Below are 18,720 nucleotides of genomic sequence, written 5' to 3'. Positions count from 1 at the left end.
GACAAACAGAGCTGTTGATTCAGAAACGTCCTGAGATTTGAATATTGAAAAGTTATTTATGGTTTCCTACTCTGAAAATGTCAGGTGAAGGTATGTTTAATGCATTATGGCATTTACTGTAGGTCTGTCTGTGTAGTCGTGTACATTTATCATGCAGCATCCAGGCAGGAATGCAAAACAGACCTTTTCAGGTTCACAAAAATATACGGTGAATACAAATATACAGACAGCTCTTCATGGCCAAGCAAGAGACACGGCTGTCTCATTTGTGCCGTGCATTCATCATGTGATATCGCACAACTAATTACTTTGTGTCTCCGAGCAGGCTTGGTGGTCATCAGTCTCTCTCGATGTTAGTAAGCCTGAAACAGAGCACATCTCCTGTCCGGAGACATGTTGTAAGATCAGCTTGATTGGGCTGGCTTTACAGTTGAACATCAGTATGAACATCCAATGTCATAATGTCCATATAAGAATATGGTTATGGGCACACAGTGCCTTCGGTAAAGAAACAAAAATAAGTGTAGCCTTTTTTATAAAAAAGCAAAAGCTTTCTCAAATGACCCCAATACTGAAAAGTAACATTTGTTGACGTGTTTCTCTATAATGATGCTTTTCCAAGGCTTATTTTACGGAGCATTCCTTACCCCACAGTACAGGCCAATCTAACTAGACTACAAATATGTGGGTTAGTGATACACACTTAAAGCAACAAGAGGTAACAGGAAAGCCTGAGTAGGGGGTATAGAACATATCACAGCAAGCAATATCCACCCGTTTGAAGACCTCCTAAAAGCAACAATCACCTTCGGTAGAAAGGGTTATTAGAAGGTTCTTCAAACAAAGAAGAGTTGATTTGGTTTCTTTGAAAAACCCAATGGAAGAGAATGAAAGGAGAAGAGGACAGATACAACCCACCTACACGCAAGTACGCACACACACACACACGCACAAACACACACACAGAGAGAGGCTGAGTGAAAGTGTTTGAGGATATTTCACAGGCTTGTCTCACCAGGAGAGTGGAGCAGCCTAGATTCATACTGTGAGGGAGGGACTGTTTGCCTGTGTAACAGTCTGGCCGATACTTTTCCTGTATTACTAATGCAGCAGGATAAGATTATAAAAACAGGGATTTGCCCTCTGTTAAACTCACTTCAATTTTACTTTTACTGTAATACTTGAAAGGCCCGGTGCAGTCAAAAATTAGATTACCTGTATTTTATATTTCCATAATATAAGGTAGGAATAATACTGTGAAATAGTGATAAATAGTGATAATGATCAATGCCCTTTTAGTATAAAAGCTGTTTGAAAAGACCGCCTGAAATATCAGTGTGTTTTGGTGGGAGGGAGTTTCGGCTTTCCATGGTGACATCACCATGCGGTAAATTAGTTAGACCAATAAGAAAGAGTGTTCCAAACCTCTCTGCAAATAACAGCTATTTTTCAGTTTCCCCCTTCCCACTCAAACCACACCCAGACAGTCCTAGCAAAATTTAACCATTTTAATTTACAGTTTTTTTCCAACTGCTTACACACGTTTTCAAAACTGTCTCCTTTTTTTCAAAACTCTACACACAATTCCCAAAACTGCACACACAAAATGCAAAATGCCTCACATCTCCTAAATGTAACACTGCATTCAAAATGCCATAAACACATGTCAGAATGAAGCATTTGCATCAAATGGCAAACACTGCTTTCATAATAGTACATTTTTGGATATACCATGTAAACACGGTTGTTCTAAATCTGAAGCTCAATGGCAGTCACCAGTGCTAAGCTACGCTTCATCTCTTCTCCGGCCTGGGTCTGGCCACAATACTTTGTCCACATCACAAGATAGGTTTTCTCTTGCCAAACATCGAGGGAAGTATCTCCTAGCATGGCGTATCCAACCTTGGACAGAGGCAACCTCTATGTCCCCACATGTGTCCTCCATTGCCTGGAGAAGCAGCATGCGGGCATAGGGTTGGCGATCATACACTTTCTAGCGCCAGGCTGAGAAGAATTCCTCTATGGGATTTAGAAAAGGTGAATATGGGGGTAGGTACAAAACTATACAAAATTGTGGATGGTTGGCAAACCAATTTTGGACCAGAACAGCCCGGTGAAAACTAACATTGACCCATAAAACCACAAATCTAGCAGGCTCCTGATCTGGATCAGGGACAAGCATTGTGTAAATTGCATCCAGAAAAGTGAGCATATGGCCGGTGTTGTACGGACCCAGTGTGGCATTGTGATGGAGGACCCCCTTTTGAGTGATGGCAGAACACATAGTTATATTACCCCCACGCTGTCCAGGGACATTGGTAATTGCCCTCTTTCCTATTACATTTCTTCCGCGGCACCTGGTTCTGGTGAGGTTGAAGCCAACCTCATCCACATAAATAAATTCATGGCGAATTACATGGGCATCCAGCTCCAATACTCTCTGTAACAGACAAGAGGATATACAGATGAATAAATATGGTATGTCTGAAGTACTGGAATTAGTGTTGCATACATACCTCTACAAAGTCATGAGTTTTTCTCAAATGGCACCTTGTAAAGTTGTTTCGTCACTCGGTGCCGTTGGAGGATGCGTTGTATGGTCGACAGGCTTACAGCATTGATGTTGTTAAATATGGTGTCATTATTCAAGATATGCTCTCTTATCTCTCGAATCCTAATTGCATTGTTGGCCAAAACCATATTTATAATTGCAGTCTCTTGTACATCTGTAAACAAGCGTCCTCGTCCTCCATGATGTCTTTGCCTTTCCACTCTGTACCGAATTCAAACACAGTATGTGTTCAGCATAGGAACTGTAAACAATGTACAAAAGAAATGTAGTACAGCATGATAACCAACCTCATTCATTCAATGCAGTGCAGTAAATGGATGGCTTAGAGTTACAAATGTTTATGCAATACTATGCAGTCGTACGTATTTTACAGTACATTGCTGTAATGCTAAAATAGTCATTAGATAGTTGCATACCTGTTCTCATTTCTGAAGGTTCGAATTATGGACGCCACTGTAAATCGAATCAAGGTCAAACCGTGGTTGATCATATGATCAACAAATGTTGCCCTAATCTCATCAGAGATGGCTCTCCTTCCTTCTCTTCTTTGCCCTCGTCCTCTTCTTCCTCCTACTCCTCTTGCTCTCTGTCCATTGTTGGCATTCATTGTTCAAAACAGGTAATCTGACCTTTGACCTATTTATAGGCCTATACTACAGTAAAGCAGTGATTGGTTAGTGATCAGTTAAGCTATTAGTGTTTGCACATGTGAGGAGTGTGTGTGTGACCTGGTGAATAAGTGTAGCATTTTGATTGGTTGTGTTTGTTAAAGGAAAGCAAGTCACTTCCTGTTAGATTTTTGTGTTTTAGGTAGAGAATTGTGTGTAGTGTTTTGAAAAAAGTGTTTTATGCAATTGACAACTGAGTCAAAGGCTGAGAAATAGCTTATGGTTTTGGATATTTGGTGTGTAGTTTTGCACTTTAAGTGAGAGGTTTCAAAAATGTGACATGAAAAGATTTTGTGTGTAAGCAGTTGGAAAAAACTGTAAAACAATCACGGTAAGGTACTTAATTTGTTACCCAGAAATGTTTGATATTGAGATAAAAACGGCTGCATTGGACCTTGAAGGCAATGTTTTATCATGATTGTGTAAAGAATTATGATTTGAATATGTCAGTGGTGTTTGCTCAGGAAGCATTGTTATCCCTTGGAATGAAAATATTTCTCATCTCCGGAGAACAAAATGTCCAATATTTCCTGTGTCATCCCCATGGTTGTTATGTTCCTCCTGTTTGTCCCTATATTACCCTGACCACTCTGACTTCCTCTCTGTGATGGCTATTTGCTCAGGCTGCTCTCAGCCTTTTCCTTACGGTACACAGACACTTCCAAAAAAGTCCTCCGTGTGTGTGTGTGTGTGTGTGTGTGTGTGTGTGTGTGTGTGTGTGTGTGTGTGTGTGTGTGTGTGTGTGTGTGTGTGTGTGTGTGTGTGCGTGTGTGCGTGTGCGCGTGTGCTTGAAAGAGAGGACAGGGTAACAGAGTTCACTGCAGTGAGTTACTGTACGTAATTTGACATCAGCTTTATGAACAGGATGGGTAGGCCTTTCTAGGCTCTTACATAAAACTTGGACAAGTGTGAATGTAATCCAAGTTATGGCATGTGATTCAGTTGTGTGTAAACATTGGGAACATATTTTGGCATCTAAGAACTCTCATGCTACTGGCGTGGCTCTATGGGGATCAACTGAGGTCTTGTACTTCTTAGGCTCTAGGAAAGGAAGCAGTGGATGTGAGGAGGGTCGATGAGGGTGATGAGTGACTTGTAAAATACATGGTGAGCTGTACAGTGTTGCAGAGTTAAATCTGACATTATCCTCATTGTGAGGGTGTCACAGACCGTCACTCAGGACAAAGTTGAGGTCCATTCACACCCATAGGAGAGGTACAGGACAGCTTACTGTCCTAGAGATCCATCTATTAAAACTCCCACGAGGCCAGAGGGAGTGGACAGGTAATTGATGTATCTAATAACCAGTCACAGACCACTTAATCATGTCATAGCTACATGGATCTTCATTCCATGGCCTGTCTATGTATCTCTGCCTGCCTCTGCCTGTCTGTCTCCTCTCCATCAATATTCATTAGTCCACCTTTGGTCTTTACCATCTTACTTCCTCTGACACAATTATAAAGCTTCTAAGTGTTCTGACTTGGCCTTAGCATTCTATCCTTACTTACTCTCAGATCGATGATGGAACTAACTACCTGCAAACTCACTAAGTATTCCAACATAATGTGACCAGCTGGCTTGCGATGAGACAAGGCTTGAAGACACAACTTGAGACTGCTATTCTCCCCACTCAAGCATTCTCTTGGTGAGGATAATTGCATTTAGAAGAAGGAGAGAAAAGGAATTATTATACAACCCGACAGTGCCAAAAAATAACCCCCAGACATGAGGTCTCAATCTGCAGAGCCTGCCTGCTGCACACATATTCTGTGGCAAAACATCAAGGCCACAGGTAATTCATCTTCTGTCTCTTACTGTGCTTTTCAACTTAATTCAATGAATAAAGGCTCACCTTTGTTTTCAGGGAGGATTAACGTGTTGCTCTGTGGTTAAAGAGAAAGGAGAGATTGTCTTTAGGAAAGGAGGGCTGAAAGAATGAGAGCAGGAGAGATGGAGCAGCCTGGTCTCATAGACTAGACGTAATATAGTAACTGTAAATCCAGGACACTCAAATTAGTATGATATGTTACGTTTGATATCGTTACATAAGAAAGAAGGTTACTTAAGGCAAAAACTAAAAGAGGGTGGTTGGTCGGGTTGAATGGGTCTGCGTATAACGCAAACGTCTAGTAGCCCAACTTTAGCATTTTAGCTATTTAGCATCTTTGCAACTATTTACTACTTTTCAGCTACTTTTCAACTACTTAGCATATTAGCTAACCCTTCCCCTAACCTTAACTCCTAACCCTAACCTTAACCTTAACCCTTAACCCCTATCCTAGATAATGGGGCGGCAGGTAGCCTAGTGATTAGAGCGTTGGATTAGTAACCGAAAGGTTGCAAGATTGAATCCCCGAGCTGACAAGGTAAACATCTGTTGTAACAGGTAACAGGCAGTTACCCCACTGTTCCTAGGCCATCATTGAAAATAAGAATTTGTTCTTAACTGACTTGCCTAGTTAAATAAAGGTAGAATAAAAAAACGTCAGCGACATGTTACAACCTTAGTGTTAGCCACAAATTGAAATTTGTAACATATATTTCCTCTTGATCTGTGCACCTATATTGTAAACTTTCATTCATAGGCTAGGTTGTAGCAACCTCATGATAGGTATAGTGAACATTTTAGTATCATGTAGTAGCCTAAACCTGTCAATGTTACATTGAGCTGGGTGAAAGGAATATGAATGACAGTCATCTTATATGCTATAATAGAAATAAAGGCATGCTCAAAAACAAAATGCACCCTCATCTTCAAACCTTTTCCTGCAGTGGTCTAAATCAGGTAGTCTTAAACCAATCTACTTTGAAACAAAAGTATACACCTCACGCACATGGTTATGGGCTGAATAAAAAGAAAACCTCTGTACCATGTCAGATATACACTGAGTGTACAAAACATTAACCACCTACTCTTTCCAAGAAATAGACATACCAGGTGAAAGCTATGATCCCTTAATTGGTGTCACTTGTTATATTCACTTTAATCAGTATAGATGAAGGGGAGGAGACAGGTTAAAGAAGGATTTTTAAGCCTGGAGAAAATTGAGACATGGAAAGCATTGGAGACAACATGGGCCAGCATCCCTGTGGAACGCTTTTGACGCCTTGTAGAGTCCATGCCCCAATGAATTGAGGCTGTTCTGAGGGCAAAAGGGGGGGGTGCAACTCAATATTAGCTAGGTGTCCTTACTGTTTTGTACACTCAGTGTAGAGTTGAAATGTTTTTAAATGTTTCGTTTGCATCCCAATATTACTGTAACGCTGTTCGCTGAGAGTCGGGAAGCAAGTTCAGGGAGGGAGTGTTTTAATAAATAATCGCAAACATAAAACAAAACAAGAAACACGAACAACGCACAGACTTAACACTGGAACAGAAACAATGACGCCTGGGGAAGGAACCAAAGGGAGTGACATATATAGGGAAGGTAATCAGGGAGGTCAAAAAACGTTTGACTTAGAAACACCAGATTTGCTGCGCAAAAATATTAAGAAGATTCCACCCATGAGACCACTAGAGGACGCTTTGGTCACTCAACTGCAGGAAAGGGCGACATGTTACAGACCGCCACTGATACATACCATACCCATACAATACATATCATACTAATTTGTGTCCCGGATTTCCATTTACTATGTTGCATCTACCCCTGAGTCCAGGTTGGATGGAGAGAAAGGGAGCAATGACTGAGTGGGCACAGTATAAGTCAAGAAGAAAAAACTGTTTCCATCATTTGAACTGTGAGAAAGAAATATATATTCTGATTTACATGCAGCTGCAGTCACTGGCTCATTTGTTTTGATAATGTCCCATCCTGCCTCATCCTGTCCCATCCTGCCTCATCCTGCACATATTTTATACAGAGCCGAGTGTGCCGTATATATCTGAGATAACAAACATCTCACTTTTTGTGTTAGCACTTTGCATCAAAAGTGATGGGCGTTATACGAGGCTGGGAAGCAGCTTGAGTAGTAGACTGACGACACACTCGAGTGCACAGCCTGACAGTTTAAATGCCTCGTGCCTCATCTCTGAAACATCTGGCCCTGGTTTTGGTGTCTGAGGCAAAGATGTATTCTTCTTCAAACTTGGGTTCTCTCACTTTCTCCACTCATCAATTTTAAAGGGGTATGCAAATGTCTCATTCCTTCAGTATTCCTGGGAGTCCGAACGACTGCACGGCTGCAACAACAGGGTAATACATTTTCATTAAGACTCCCCTTCTTTGAAAGGGGAAGAAATTGAAGTTGGGATATTCGTGTTTATGGTCCCAGACAATTTAAACAAATGACTGGATGTTCAGGAGGCGAGATAGGACTCCCCCAGTTAGTGAGGGGTATATCTGTCCATATGTATGTATGTACAGAAAGCCTAAAGACGTCATCCTTCCCACGGAAAGCTGATGAAGTCAGCCACCGAGAGTGATGAGGCCTCGGCTGCAGCCGCCCGCGCCACTCTGCTCAGCGTCTCCCCTCCTCTGACAGCACCATATTTCAGTGGACTCATTCTACACGACAGCCTGTACTGTCCCTGTCTCCTCTGGGTGTCAATGGGACGCCTCCCATCATCAGATGGGTGACTTCACACCCTGGTGGCGGCAGCGGTCTTTGCTGTAGCTGAGTAAAGTGGCCTGACTCCAGACAGCTTGGTGACCCCTCCTTAGTTCTTGGCTGGCTGCTCTGATCCATTTCGTGATGTGCGTGAGAAGACGAGCTGGGTTGGGAATTCTTACCACATGATCACTGCTACTCTTGGAGAGTGTGTTTGCCTGTGTCCAAAATATATCATTTTAAGTCACACTCAAGAAAAGAAGAACAGGGGATGCCTGTGGGTATGCTATACTGCCTTTCTGTGTGCCTTCTACTAACCATTAATCACTCTGTTAGTTAACCGCTGAGCTGCTGATATTTATCCTAATGAGCCAGTAAATGAGAGAAACCAAAGTCTGGCCTTCCAAGAGTCCTGGTCTACAAGGCCAACTGAGACCAGGTCACACCTAACCTGATCTTCAGCTCCACCATGGTCCAGGTGACTCATCACATGCCTGAGGGATCCCAGAGAGAGCCTGAAGTCCAGGTTTGGTTTAGGTAAGTGACCGCAGACACACACCTCCTAGAGCATGGTTTAGCAGTAGCCAGGGTGTGATCCCTCAGCCCAGGTCCCTGGGGGTGTTTTGAACAGCATGAATGGGAACTCTCTGTCTGTCTCTCTGCTGAATGGTAGCACATAACGCCCCTCTGGGTTCGGCCTGCTCCAGGTCATACACTGTGACTTCTGTGTGGACCCCCCTCCTTCTTCACACTGCCCTCCACCGCCCTCTCCTCTCATGTACTGCAAGCTTGACTGATCATGGGGAAGAGATGTGTTAACTGTATGATTTTTTTTGCAGTTTGCCATGGTAACGGTAATCAAAATATTGAAGGTGGAGGGGGATACACAGGCAGGTCAAAGGTTAATGCCGACACATTTTGAGGAATGGCTATTGACTTTATGTTGTAAATTCAACACCGAGAGCAGTTTTCACATCTTCTTTGAGACCTGGGTGAGATGTTGCTAAGCTGAGTTCCTGGTCTATTCATGTCTACTACACTATCATGAAAGCCAAAACAATATGTTTTAAAAAGAGCAACTGTCTAAATACTATTAATGTTACTAAATGCTTATAACATGCTGACTATGATATGCACGATAACTATACAACCTTAGTTGTTTATGAATCAATGAAGCAATTCCATAGCTGCCAACAAGAGCTATTTCATATTAACCAGAAGGCATCTATCTGACTTATTCTTTCATAAAACCTGGGCCCAATTCAACAGATAGCTTTTCATGTTTATACCAATAACAGGGCTGGTCCGTGACTGCTAGTGGGTCCTCTGGGTGCCTATATCACTGTGTAATTTCTCCTCCAGCTCCTCTGAGTGATTCTATCACTCTCAACATAAGGAGAACGGGAAAGCAAGGGGACATCCACGGATAAATCCATTTACAGGGCTTTTGAATCTAATCTATGATGAGGCACCTTCTCAGAGGATTTCCAGGGTGAAATTGTGCTCAGTAAATTTGAGTTTACCAAGAGTAAAGTTATTAGCCAGACAAGTAAATGCTGGCCATATCGCTTTTATCACCTTGACTATCTGGGATATCTTTCTGTTCGTGTTCAGGGCTGTGTATCTGGGGAAATCACACACTGGCAGAGGAGAAAAACACATCGTATACTGCCCCCAGTGGACAACTGGTTGAACAGTTAACAGAGCACCCCTCACTCACACTGGATCAACACTGCCATCTATAGGCAGTCTCTGGTCACTGCCACTTGGATGCACAGGCTCAACCTAGGTTTTCTCACTAGATAGAGAAAAAATGTTTCTTGGTTTCATTTGTTGTGCTTAATGTTTTGGAAAGTATTTCAACATCACATTTTAATTATGAAATGCAACTTTTTGATTAAAATGAAGACAAGGCAATTGCAACAAATAGGTGCCATACATTGTGAGATGCTTTAGTGATCGCAGATTAACGATCTGCACAGAGACGGTGGGTAAACAAGTGACATGAATAACTTCCAGACAGGAAGTTAGAGATTTGAACGGGATCTTAAAGCGGCAATCACCAGTTTAATGAATAGCAAAGTGATGTCCTGCTCCCTGTTTCAGTAAAAAGCTGAGGGATGGGGCTGGAGAAATTTAACCAGAGCTAACACTGACCATCCATTATATAAAAATGATAGTTTTCAACATGTTTTTGGTCTATATCGTGTTTGTTTACATTTACTTTTTTAACAAACATTGGAGTTAAACAAGCTTATATTTTGGGTCGTACCGACAGTTGAACTAAGCTCGTGAGGCATTTATAAGTTATATTCTTCAAGATTCAATGGGTACATATAAATAATTCATTAATTCAAGTCAACAAATTGATAGCAACTGCAGATTCCCCTTTAAGCACTTAACACATTGTACGAATTGAAATTCGTAACATATCATACTGATTGCGGGGGAGGGATGTCACATATCATATGAAATGGATGACATTGTACACAATACCGCACAATTGTCGGGGACCCGTTTTGGCTCGTGAGCACTACTTTCAAAACTACAGTCCAACTAATAGACAGTCCAACTAATAGACAGTCCAACTAATAGACAGTCCAACTAACAGACAGTCCAACTAACAGACAGTCCAACTAACAGACAGTCCAACTAATAGACAGTCCAACTAATTAGCAGTCCAACTAACAGACAGTCCAACTAACAGACAGTCCAACTAACAGACAGTCCAACTAACAGACAGTCCAACTAACATTCATACCATGGCTCCACTTCCCAATAACACACAGCCAAGACACATAAAGACCAGAAAATATATAGACATTCATGGTGTAAAATGGAATAGAGTTTTTTTTAATGTCCGTAAGGGAAATCAAAACATAAAATGACAAGACAAATTGTATTTTTTAAATGTAAGTAACAATTAAGTCTAAAACATTTACACTTTAGAATAAAAGTCCCCTTCTAACTGTGCTTCAGAATACTGTCCAGTTGCCTCTCCGAGATGACCACGCAATCTGACATGATCAGCATAAGGAGGAAATCCCACTGGTTCAATGATCTCCCACACATTTAATGACATGGACATGACAAAGAAGCAACAGCATCTGCTGGTACTGTGTGAGCTGTGGTGGTTGCACATGAACGTGTACCAGGGGAACACTTTGGTCAATGCTTCTGCTTGATTACTGCAGAGAGGGAGCTAATTGAATGCTGATTATATCACAGTTTAAGCTAACAGGGCTCTACATATCTTCACATCAGTCGCAGGCTAACCCGAAGCCCAAACAACTGTACTTGCAAACACATCCCTTCCACAGTCAAGGGTTATCTGCATAGTTTACACCACAGTTCCTACACTGAGTACATAGCTGATTCCTTTTAGATGTAGGAGAGAAAATAAGTATAGGTTTGCTGGATTTCTCCAAAGAAATGTGCACACTGTAATAATGTTGAATACAGCTACTTGAGGGGTTAAGAGGCCTTTGTATATATAGATTAGGCCAGATTAGTGATCTAGCTAGAACATGAACTAGTGAACACCTGGGGAACACTGTTTTTCCACTGCTCTCTCTCTCTCTTTCCCTCAACACGAGCCCACGTAGGTCATTTTCAAACCCCTACTACCCCAGAGAAAGTGGCACCCATATTGCTCCATAAATGTCTCTCTTTCCCCTACAGCATAGAGCACACTGTAATGTGTTCACAGGGACCGCTTGCTCAGCCTTCTGTCCCTGTGAGAGAGAGGGGGCAGGAGGGCAGTATGAGCCAGGCTGAGGCTTACTGGAGCCCACTTAGATGTAAGGCTCTATCTCTCCCTTCCTTCCTGGTCACATGTAGCTACTACCTGGGAACAGCAGGAACCATTGAGCTCTTGACTGAATACTGACTAAGCTATAGACCTAAAGTCTACTGTATGAATAGACAGACGATTGAGCGCAGGCAGCTTGAAAATCAGGGAATTTCTCTCATACAAATAAAAGGAACCATTAGCGCCCCTCTGTGGTCAAACAACCATACAACAAGACATACCGTACAATATTGCTGTCTAACATTGTCAACCACAGACAAGACATTTAAGAACACGTTTTAAAAAGAGCACCCTCTAAGACATGTAGACATTCAATGCAAAACAAGTACATAACGAGAAACAAAAGTGAAATCCTAGCAATTAATTTATAGCTCAGATTGATTCATTTACATTAGATGTCACGTCTATCTAAAGCAGGGCTCTCCAACCCAGTTCCTGGAGATACCCTCCGGTAGGTTTCCCTTCCAACCGCAGTTGTAATTTACCTGATTCAGATGATCAACCAGCTAATTATTAGAATCAATTGCGCTAGATTAGGACCGGAGCGAAAACATACAGGACGGTAGCGCTCTCCAGGAACAGGCATGGAAGTCCTTGCTCTAAAGACATATTGTACAGTAGTCCCCTAAAAATAGTTCTATGTTTTGGTATACTTCTCAGACTATAAGAAGAAAGTCCCATTTCCATGACTGTGGATAATGACAATGCGACTGGCCTGTAATCATTCAGCTGAGGCCTGGGAGCACACAGTTAGCTCTCCATTTGAGTCTCTTTAAAACAGCCTCTGAGCAAGCCCGATAAAAGATATCAACGTCACAGTGAGCCCCAGGGACATCAACACCGACGCCCGGGTCAAACTCAAAGGAAGTGGACTTCCAAATCTCGCTACCTCCTCAGTATTAAATCAAAGGTAGCGCATTCTACGAAGAGGATCAAAACAGGAGTTATTGCTTCTTTCAACGGTATTGAAATGCAGATGTCTGCAGTAAAACGTGGGATACTGACATTTCGAGGACGTTCACACACTCAGTAGTTGAGTGCTGCTCTAATATCAAGTTTAAAGGGTTAAAAGAACATTGATAAATAAGAGAAAAGAGCATACCTCTACACATCTCCATGTCATGTAACTACAGTACATACTGGCCTTCTTTAGCTCACAGTAATACATTTTTCAAGTTACAGAATGAATCAAATAAAACAAATATCCCCGAGGCAACAGGATTATGGTTTCATTTGAAATGCATATTATATAAGCTATCAAAAACATACACATGGACATAAAGGGGAAAGGTTCAGTGTCCAGTGTTTGCAGCTCTGCTTTACCTGAGAATCACAAAGCACCCTGATGGTTTAGAGGAGAGCCCTTTTTGTTCAATCAGCTGGCATTCACTTGACGTAGAATACATTCTTAAAATACATATTTATACCCCAAATAAGCTATCTCCTACTGTACACAAACACGCCTGGTAAAATATTAAAGTTATCTCTGTGCTACTTTCTGTGATAAAAATATTTTAGACGCTTTGAAATTTCTGTAGATAAAAAAAAAAAAGGTAATGCACTCAAACACAGTCTTACATGGCTCTCCATGTAAGATGACATTTATTCACCACAAAACCTAGAGTCCAGTAACTTAGTGTATAAAACAAACACATGTATAATTGAAATACTGTATCAGGAGCAGGACTTTACAAGTCATGAGCAGGAGGAGGCTACCAACCCCCCCCCCCCCCCCCCCATATGGCCACAGGGCCCTGCTAACATAGTGACATAAGATAGGGACACGTCTTTGATGTGACACGTCAAAACAAAGCAGCAGAAGCAGGAATATGACATCACACAGTAGAAGCCAGATACTGTAATTCAGTGTTGTTGCTGGGAACATGAAATGTCTATACGTTATGGGTGTTCAGAGTCAGCTGGAATAGTGTGATAGTGTAGTGTAGTGCCCTATAGCAGGGTTATATCGCTAGCAACAACAGAATAAATGATTACAGTAGAAATAGGAGAATGTCTTCTTTCTAATGATGTCAACATCATTTCTTAACTCCAAATATTGAGCAAATTACACTCACTGGAGCCAATTACCAGCTGACACTGAAGTATCTGGCATACTGTAGGCTACCAGTGCGTCAAGTGCCGCCGGCTGCTGGTAATCTTTCTTGACTTGGACATACATTTTTGCAAACATATCATTCACTTGATGCTAAGACAAGACATATGAGAAGAAAATAATGGCTAGGGTATGATTGCCGGGTTGCCGGTTTGCCTGGGAGAGGGTCCCTGGGCAAAGAAAGGGTTGAAGACCCATTGCCTATTGAAAGAGCTGCTGTGATGAAGACACATTTTTGGGGGGATGGGATAAACAGATAACAAACTCCTGCTCATACTTTGACATGCTTCCCTCCCTCCACTTTATCCCCTACATCTGGTTGTCATTGTACTGTGGGGTGTTGCTGGAGTACTGCTGATCCGGCATCATGGCCCCCGTGGCGGCTCCCATAGCTGCCTGCTGCGCTGCCTGCTGGACGTGGGGGTTCTTCCAGGCCCCTGTAGTCCACTCCTCCTGAGCCTTGCCTATGCTTCCCCCGCTGCCACGGTAGAAGTTATGGACCTGGAGAGAGGGAGCAGTGGGACGACAGGAAAATGTCAGGCTGCACATAAAGATGACAGAGAGCAATGGAGACCTTTGTTGCTGCCCTATGCACCAGCCGGCACAATGGGCATGAGTGACTGACATAAAGATCAGCACATCCTCATGCTCTACGTGTCCCATGGTTGTGACGGAACACAGATGGTACAGACTTGCCTTGGTGAGGGCGATGAAGGACAGCGTTGCCGTGGCAGTGAAAAAGAGGGTGGGGATGAGCATCAGCAAGGCGATCCAAAGGTTGTAGCTGAAGAAAGAGATGGTGGCCAGCCAGCCGCTGAGAGATATAGAGAAGAAGAAAACACTTACCATTTGCCCCTGTGTACTGAGTATACCAAACATTAGGAACACCTTCCTAATGTTGAGTTACACCCCCCTTTTGCCCTCATAACAGCCTCAGTTCATCGGGGCATGGACTCTACAAGGTGTTGAAAGTGTTCCACAGGGATGCTGGCCCATGTTGATGCTTCCCGCAATTGTGTCAAGTTGGCTGGATGTCCTTTGAGTGGTGGACAATTCTTGATGCACATGGGAAACTGATGAGCGGGAAAAACCCAGCAGCGTTGCAGTTCTTGACACAAACTGGTGCGCTTGGCACCTACTACCGTACCCCGTTCAAAGGCACTTAAATATTTTGTCTTGCCCATTCACCCTCTTAATGACACACAATCCATGTCTCAACTGTCTCAAGACTTTCAAATCCTTCTTTAAAAAACCTTCTCCTCCCCTTCATCTACACTGATTGAAGTGGACTGAACGAGTGACATCAACAACGGATCATAGCTTGCACCTGTATTCACCTGATCAGTCAATGTCGTGGAAAGAGCATGATCACTTTATGTAGTAGGCTAATATCTTGGCTCAGCCTTAAAAAAGTTGTGTGTCCCACATATAAAACCATCCATTTCTGAATGTTGACATTTATACACTTTATGGAAGCTGCCATTACAATTATATCTGCTAATCAAAGTGAAGCCAGGTGACATTTAGCCCTTAAACTCAGACAGAATGACAGAATGGAGTCATATAAATGTCCTGAGTGAGGCTATTTCCTGACTGTCATCTATTGCATGGTTAATGATATGACAGGATGTGGTAATGTAGGAGGTTATACTGCTGTTGTTTTAAAGACATACTTGTTTTGGCTAAACAGAGTTTGTCGGTAACACAATAACTTTCATTTATAATACATTATGGAACATTTTAGTAGCATTTATACATGTGTATAATCATTTATAATGGGCTTATTATTGAAGGTGATTTAAATGTGTAACCAGTTTACCAGTTTCCCCAGCCTGGGATCCCTATGCACTGGATAATACTGATGCCCACCTGGGCCATGAACACAAAGAAGAACGCCATGAAGTTGAACGAGCTGTCAGTCCTAGGAGAACAACAAAAGGAATTGTAAGTACACGGACACACAGCACATTATACAGTGCGGTACTTGTTAATAAGTAAATCCCTTTTCAAGATGTCTCTTTCCTGACCACATAGCCTGATCAAGAAAAACTATGGGCCCTAGTTATATATTAAAACGATCTAGTGGTAGTTGGATACCTTATGGGTGTGTCTGACATCCACTTACTTGAAGGCCTTGTAGATGGGCCTGAACCAACACACATAGGAGCAGGGGGTGAAGAGAATCAACCATATGATGGCCATGCCAAAATTTGTCACGCCCCCTCCACCCAGCATCCACACAAAGCAGCCCACCAGATTCACAGCCAGGGTGATTGCATGCACTGTAAAACACATCACCAGGAGAACACACTGTTATACACACCAGTAGAACAAAGCAAAAGTATCATAATAACACCAGTCAGGGAACCAGCTCTCAGATAAATGTGCACTTTCTGTCCACTCCGATTCCTTGAGTGCCCTTTCTGCAGGTGTCCATATTTTTTTCCCCTTCTCTGTTTTGCTCTAAGTCTCAGTAATCTAGCAAACCTACTTCTCTTAAGATCGAATTGGTTGTAATTAAAGCACTGCGTGGGCTAGGGGTTCAGTTCCAGCCTGCTCCACAGAACTGCCACAGGCAGCCAATCAGCTTCAATTACTGGTTCACAAAGGGAAGAGATATCCCTTCATCCAAACTACAAACCCAACCAGAGCTATAATAATAGACCCATTAAGTGATTAGTCTTTTTTCATCTCAGGCAAAGAAACAAAGTGAAGGCTAGAAGTATTTTAATTGGTTACTTTTGAGTTTTCTGTACAATTCTGTCTATTCTTGACCAATACATCTAATGTAACAAGGGTGACTATTCAAAGAGATTAGTTAAATGGATTCAAATATATTTTAGAATGACTGAAATCATGGAAACATAAACTCATAGAAACATCAAACATGCAGATCAAGCACAACATACAAAAGGAATGACAGAAAGGATATAACAGATTATTCCATCAACACTGTTATTGGTGTATAAGTGGTTCAGAATACCTGTGTAAATGTTAATCACTTAATGGGGGGGGGGGGTCTGCAGAGAGAATAAAATATAAGTCAATAGATGAGGAGGGGCAGCGTATGCATAATCTCCCACCGGCCTGGATGAGAGACACACTAGTGTGAAGGCTCGTCAGAGGAGGAAGCGGGGGACCATCCTCCTCAGTGAATTTCAGAAAAATGTAAATAGTGAAACAGTGGAAAAGTTATCCTTTTTAGATAAAATTATATACAAATATAGTCACGTCACTAAATAATTGACTTAGCCCATGCTCATGCTCATTTAAAAAAAATGGTCTTCCCTCATCTTAAACGGCACCGACCACTGCTGACCTACACATATCTAGTTACAGCAGAAGACCCTCCGTCATTCTTTGTAGCTGTGGTGGATGAAGACAACCCATGTGGCATGGGAGAGGTTAACTGTCAGCTCCCGTGTGTTCACCACAATGATCTAATCTAAACAGTAGGCTACACTGGAGAGAGGGCTACACAGAAACTCTGCACAGAGGGGAAACTTGTTTCACACTATTGTGGCTTCCTGAACCGTACTGTCCTGGCACACTTATTTTCCTTTCACACGTTCCTTTCCAGCACAGTTCCAGCAACTACGGTTGATGAGTAATCAGGCCAGCGCAGTGCAGCTTTGCTAGGCTCTCTTGGCTCAGCTCAGTAGTATGAAAGCAGTATAATAGTGCAATAAGAGATCATAACCCCTAAATATGTGGAATCTATGACAGTGACTGACTAGAGTTGTTCTAGTATGGGCTGTGGGTAGTGGGCTGTGGGTAGTGGGCTGTGGGTAGTGGGTAGTGGCAGTGGGCACTCACAGATCCACAGGTGGTAGAGTCTCTTGCACATGGTGCGATGCTGTTCAGGGATCTCCTCATCAAAGTCCTGGTAGAAACACGGCTGCAGGGGGATGAACCCCGGTATTGGAGGGAAGTTATTCTCTGCTGGAGAAATGTGCAATCATACATTAATGGCATTGGCAGGTGTGTCGTGTTAGGCTAGATACCAGTGTTTGTATGATTGGTTGATCAGAGACTATCCAAACAATACAGTAAATATACAGTAAATTACTTTCATAGAACACCATGATTATGTACCAAAACATATGCATACTGTGTGTCAATTTCAATTCATGCAAATCCTTACCAGCCATGACTGTTGGTTTTGTTGTTCAGATTGTTTCGGTCCTCAATCTTTTGAACCTACAAATAAAGAAAGTGTAGCTTTGTAAATGCAGTCATTCTAAAACTCAATAACAACACTAAACATCAGCTTTCTCACTCACAGGTGAAATGTATTTGCAAGTTATATTAGTAGGCCGAACATAGTAATTGAACAAAGACTACTGACAGAAAGAGATGGATCAATTATGCCAGTGTGCAGCTTATGTGAGACACCACTTGTGACATACAGTAGCTATGCTTTTATCCAATGCAGTGTTTTGAAGATCTATAATCTCAACGTTGTCACTTGTCACATTCGACTGAAGAGATTTGCTGACACACACAGAGAGACGTGTTGGTGGCATCGGCTCAATGGTGGCTCTTCAGGGTTTAAGAACTGGGATCCTTCCGGTGCGCGAGTAAAAGTGGAGACTCAATAAGGCAGCCAGAGTCTTCATAGCCTAACATTCATGGTTTTGATTTGAATTCGCTGAATAGACCGATATACTACTGGTACTCGCTTCAAGTCAACCCGCTATCTTTGAAGTTAGTGCTATCCTGATAGGGATCAACTGACCCTAAAGGCATTACGGACTTCCATTGGAAACATAATCTGCTTACCTCCTGTCCTGAGCGCACTGTTGCTATTTACAATGTCCTGTCCCTCGGCTGCATGCTATCAGTTCCACCTCATCGAATGTGAAGAATGACAAAGCTTGATAATGAAGAGATAAAGTAGAATAAATCACTGTTATTTCACTTTTTATACGAGGTCGTAGAAGTAATGTATCTCCAATGCCGTAGCAGTCCTATCATTGTCAGTAAATCTGCTGTCCCGTCA

The 18,720-nt window shown here is 42.2% G+C and overlaps 1 protein-coding gene across 2 annotated transcripts; it reads right to left on the bottom strand.

Moving 5' to 3' along the window:
- Positions 1-13,330: 13,330 nt before the first annotated feature.
- On the bottom strand, positions 13,331-18,720 carry LOC115112182 (secretory carrier-associated membrane protein 5-like). Of its 2 annotated transcripts, none has more exons than XM_029639042.2 (7): positions 18,501-18,720; positions 17,863-17,918; positions 17,535-17,660; positions 15,844-16,000; positions 15,538-15,639; positions 14,415-14,532; positions 13,331-14,219 (listed from the first exon to the last, which is right to left on the bottom strand). In XM_029639042.2, the coding sequence occupies exons 2-7, from the start codon at positions 17,867-17,869 to the stop codon at positions 14,028-14,030; spliced, it is 702 nt and encodes a 233-aa protein (XP_029494902.1). In that variant the 5' UTR covers positions 17,870-17,918; positions 18,501-18,720; the 3' UTR covers positions 13,331-14,027. The 2 variants fall into 2 exon arrangements, with proteins under 2 accessions (XP_029494902.1, XP_029494903.1); XM_029639043.2 differs by having other exon boundaries at positions 17,535-17,657.

Source organism: Oncorhynchus nerka, linkage group LG27, assembly GCF_034236695.1.
Source record: "Oncorhynchus nerka isolate Pitt River linkage group LG27, Oner_Uvic_2.0, whole genome shotgun sequence".
Classification (NCBI taxonomy): domain Eukaryota; kingdom Metazoa; phylum Chordata; class Actinopteri; order Salmoniformes; family Salmonidae; genus Oncorhynchus; species Oncorhynchus nerka.
The sequence above is the reverse complement of the archived record's forward strand: the minus strand, read 5'-3'. Positions and strand labels throughout refer to the sequence as shown.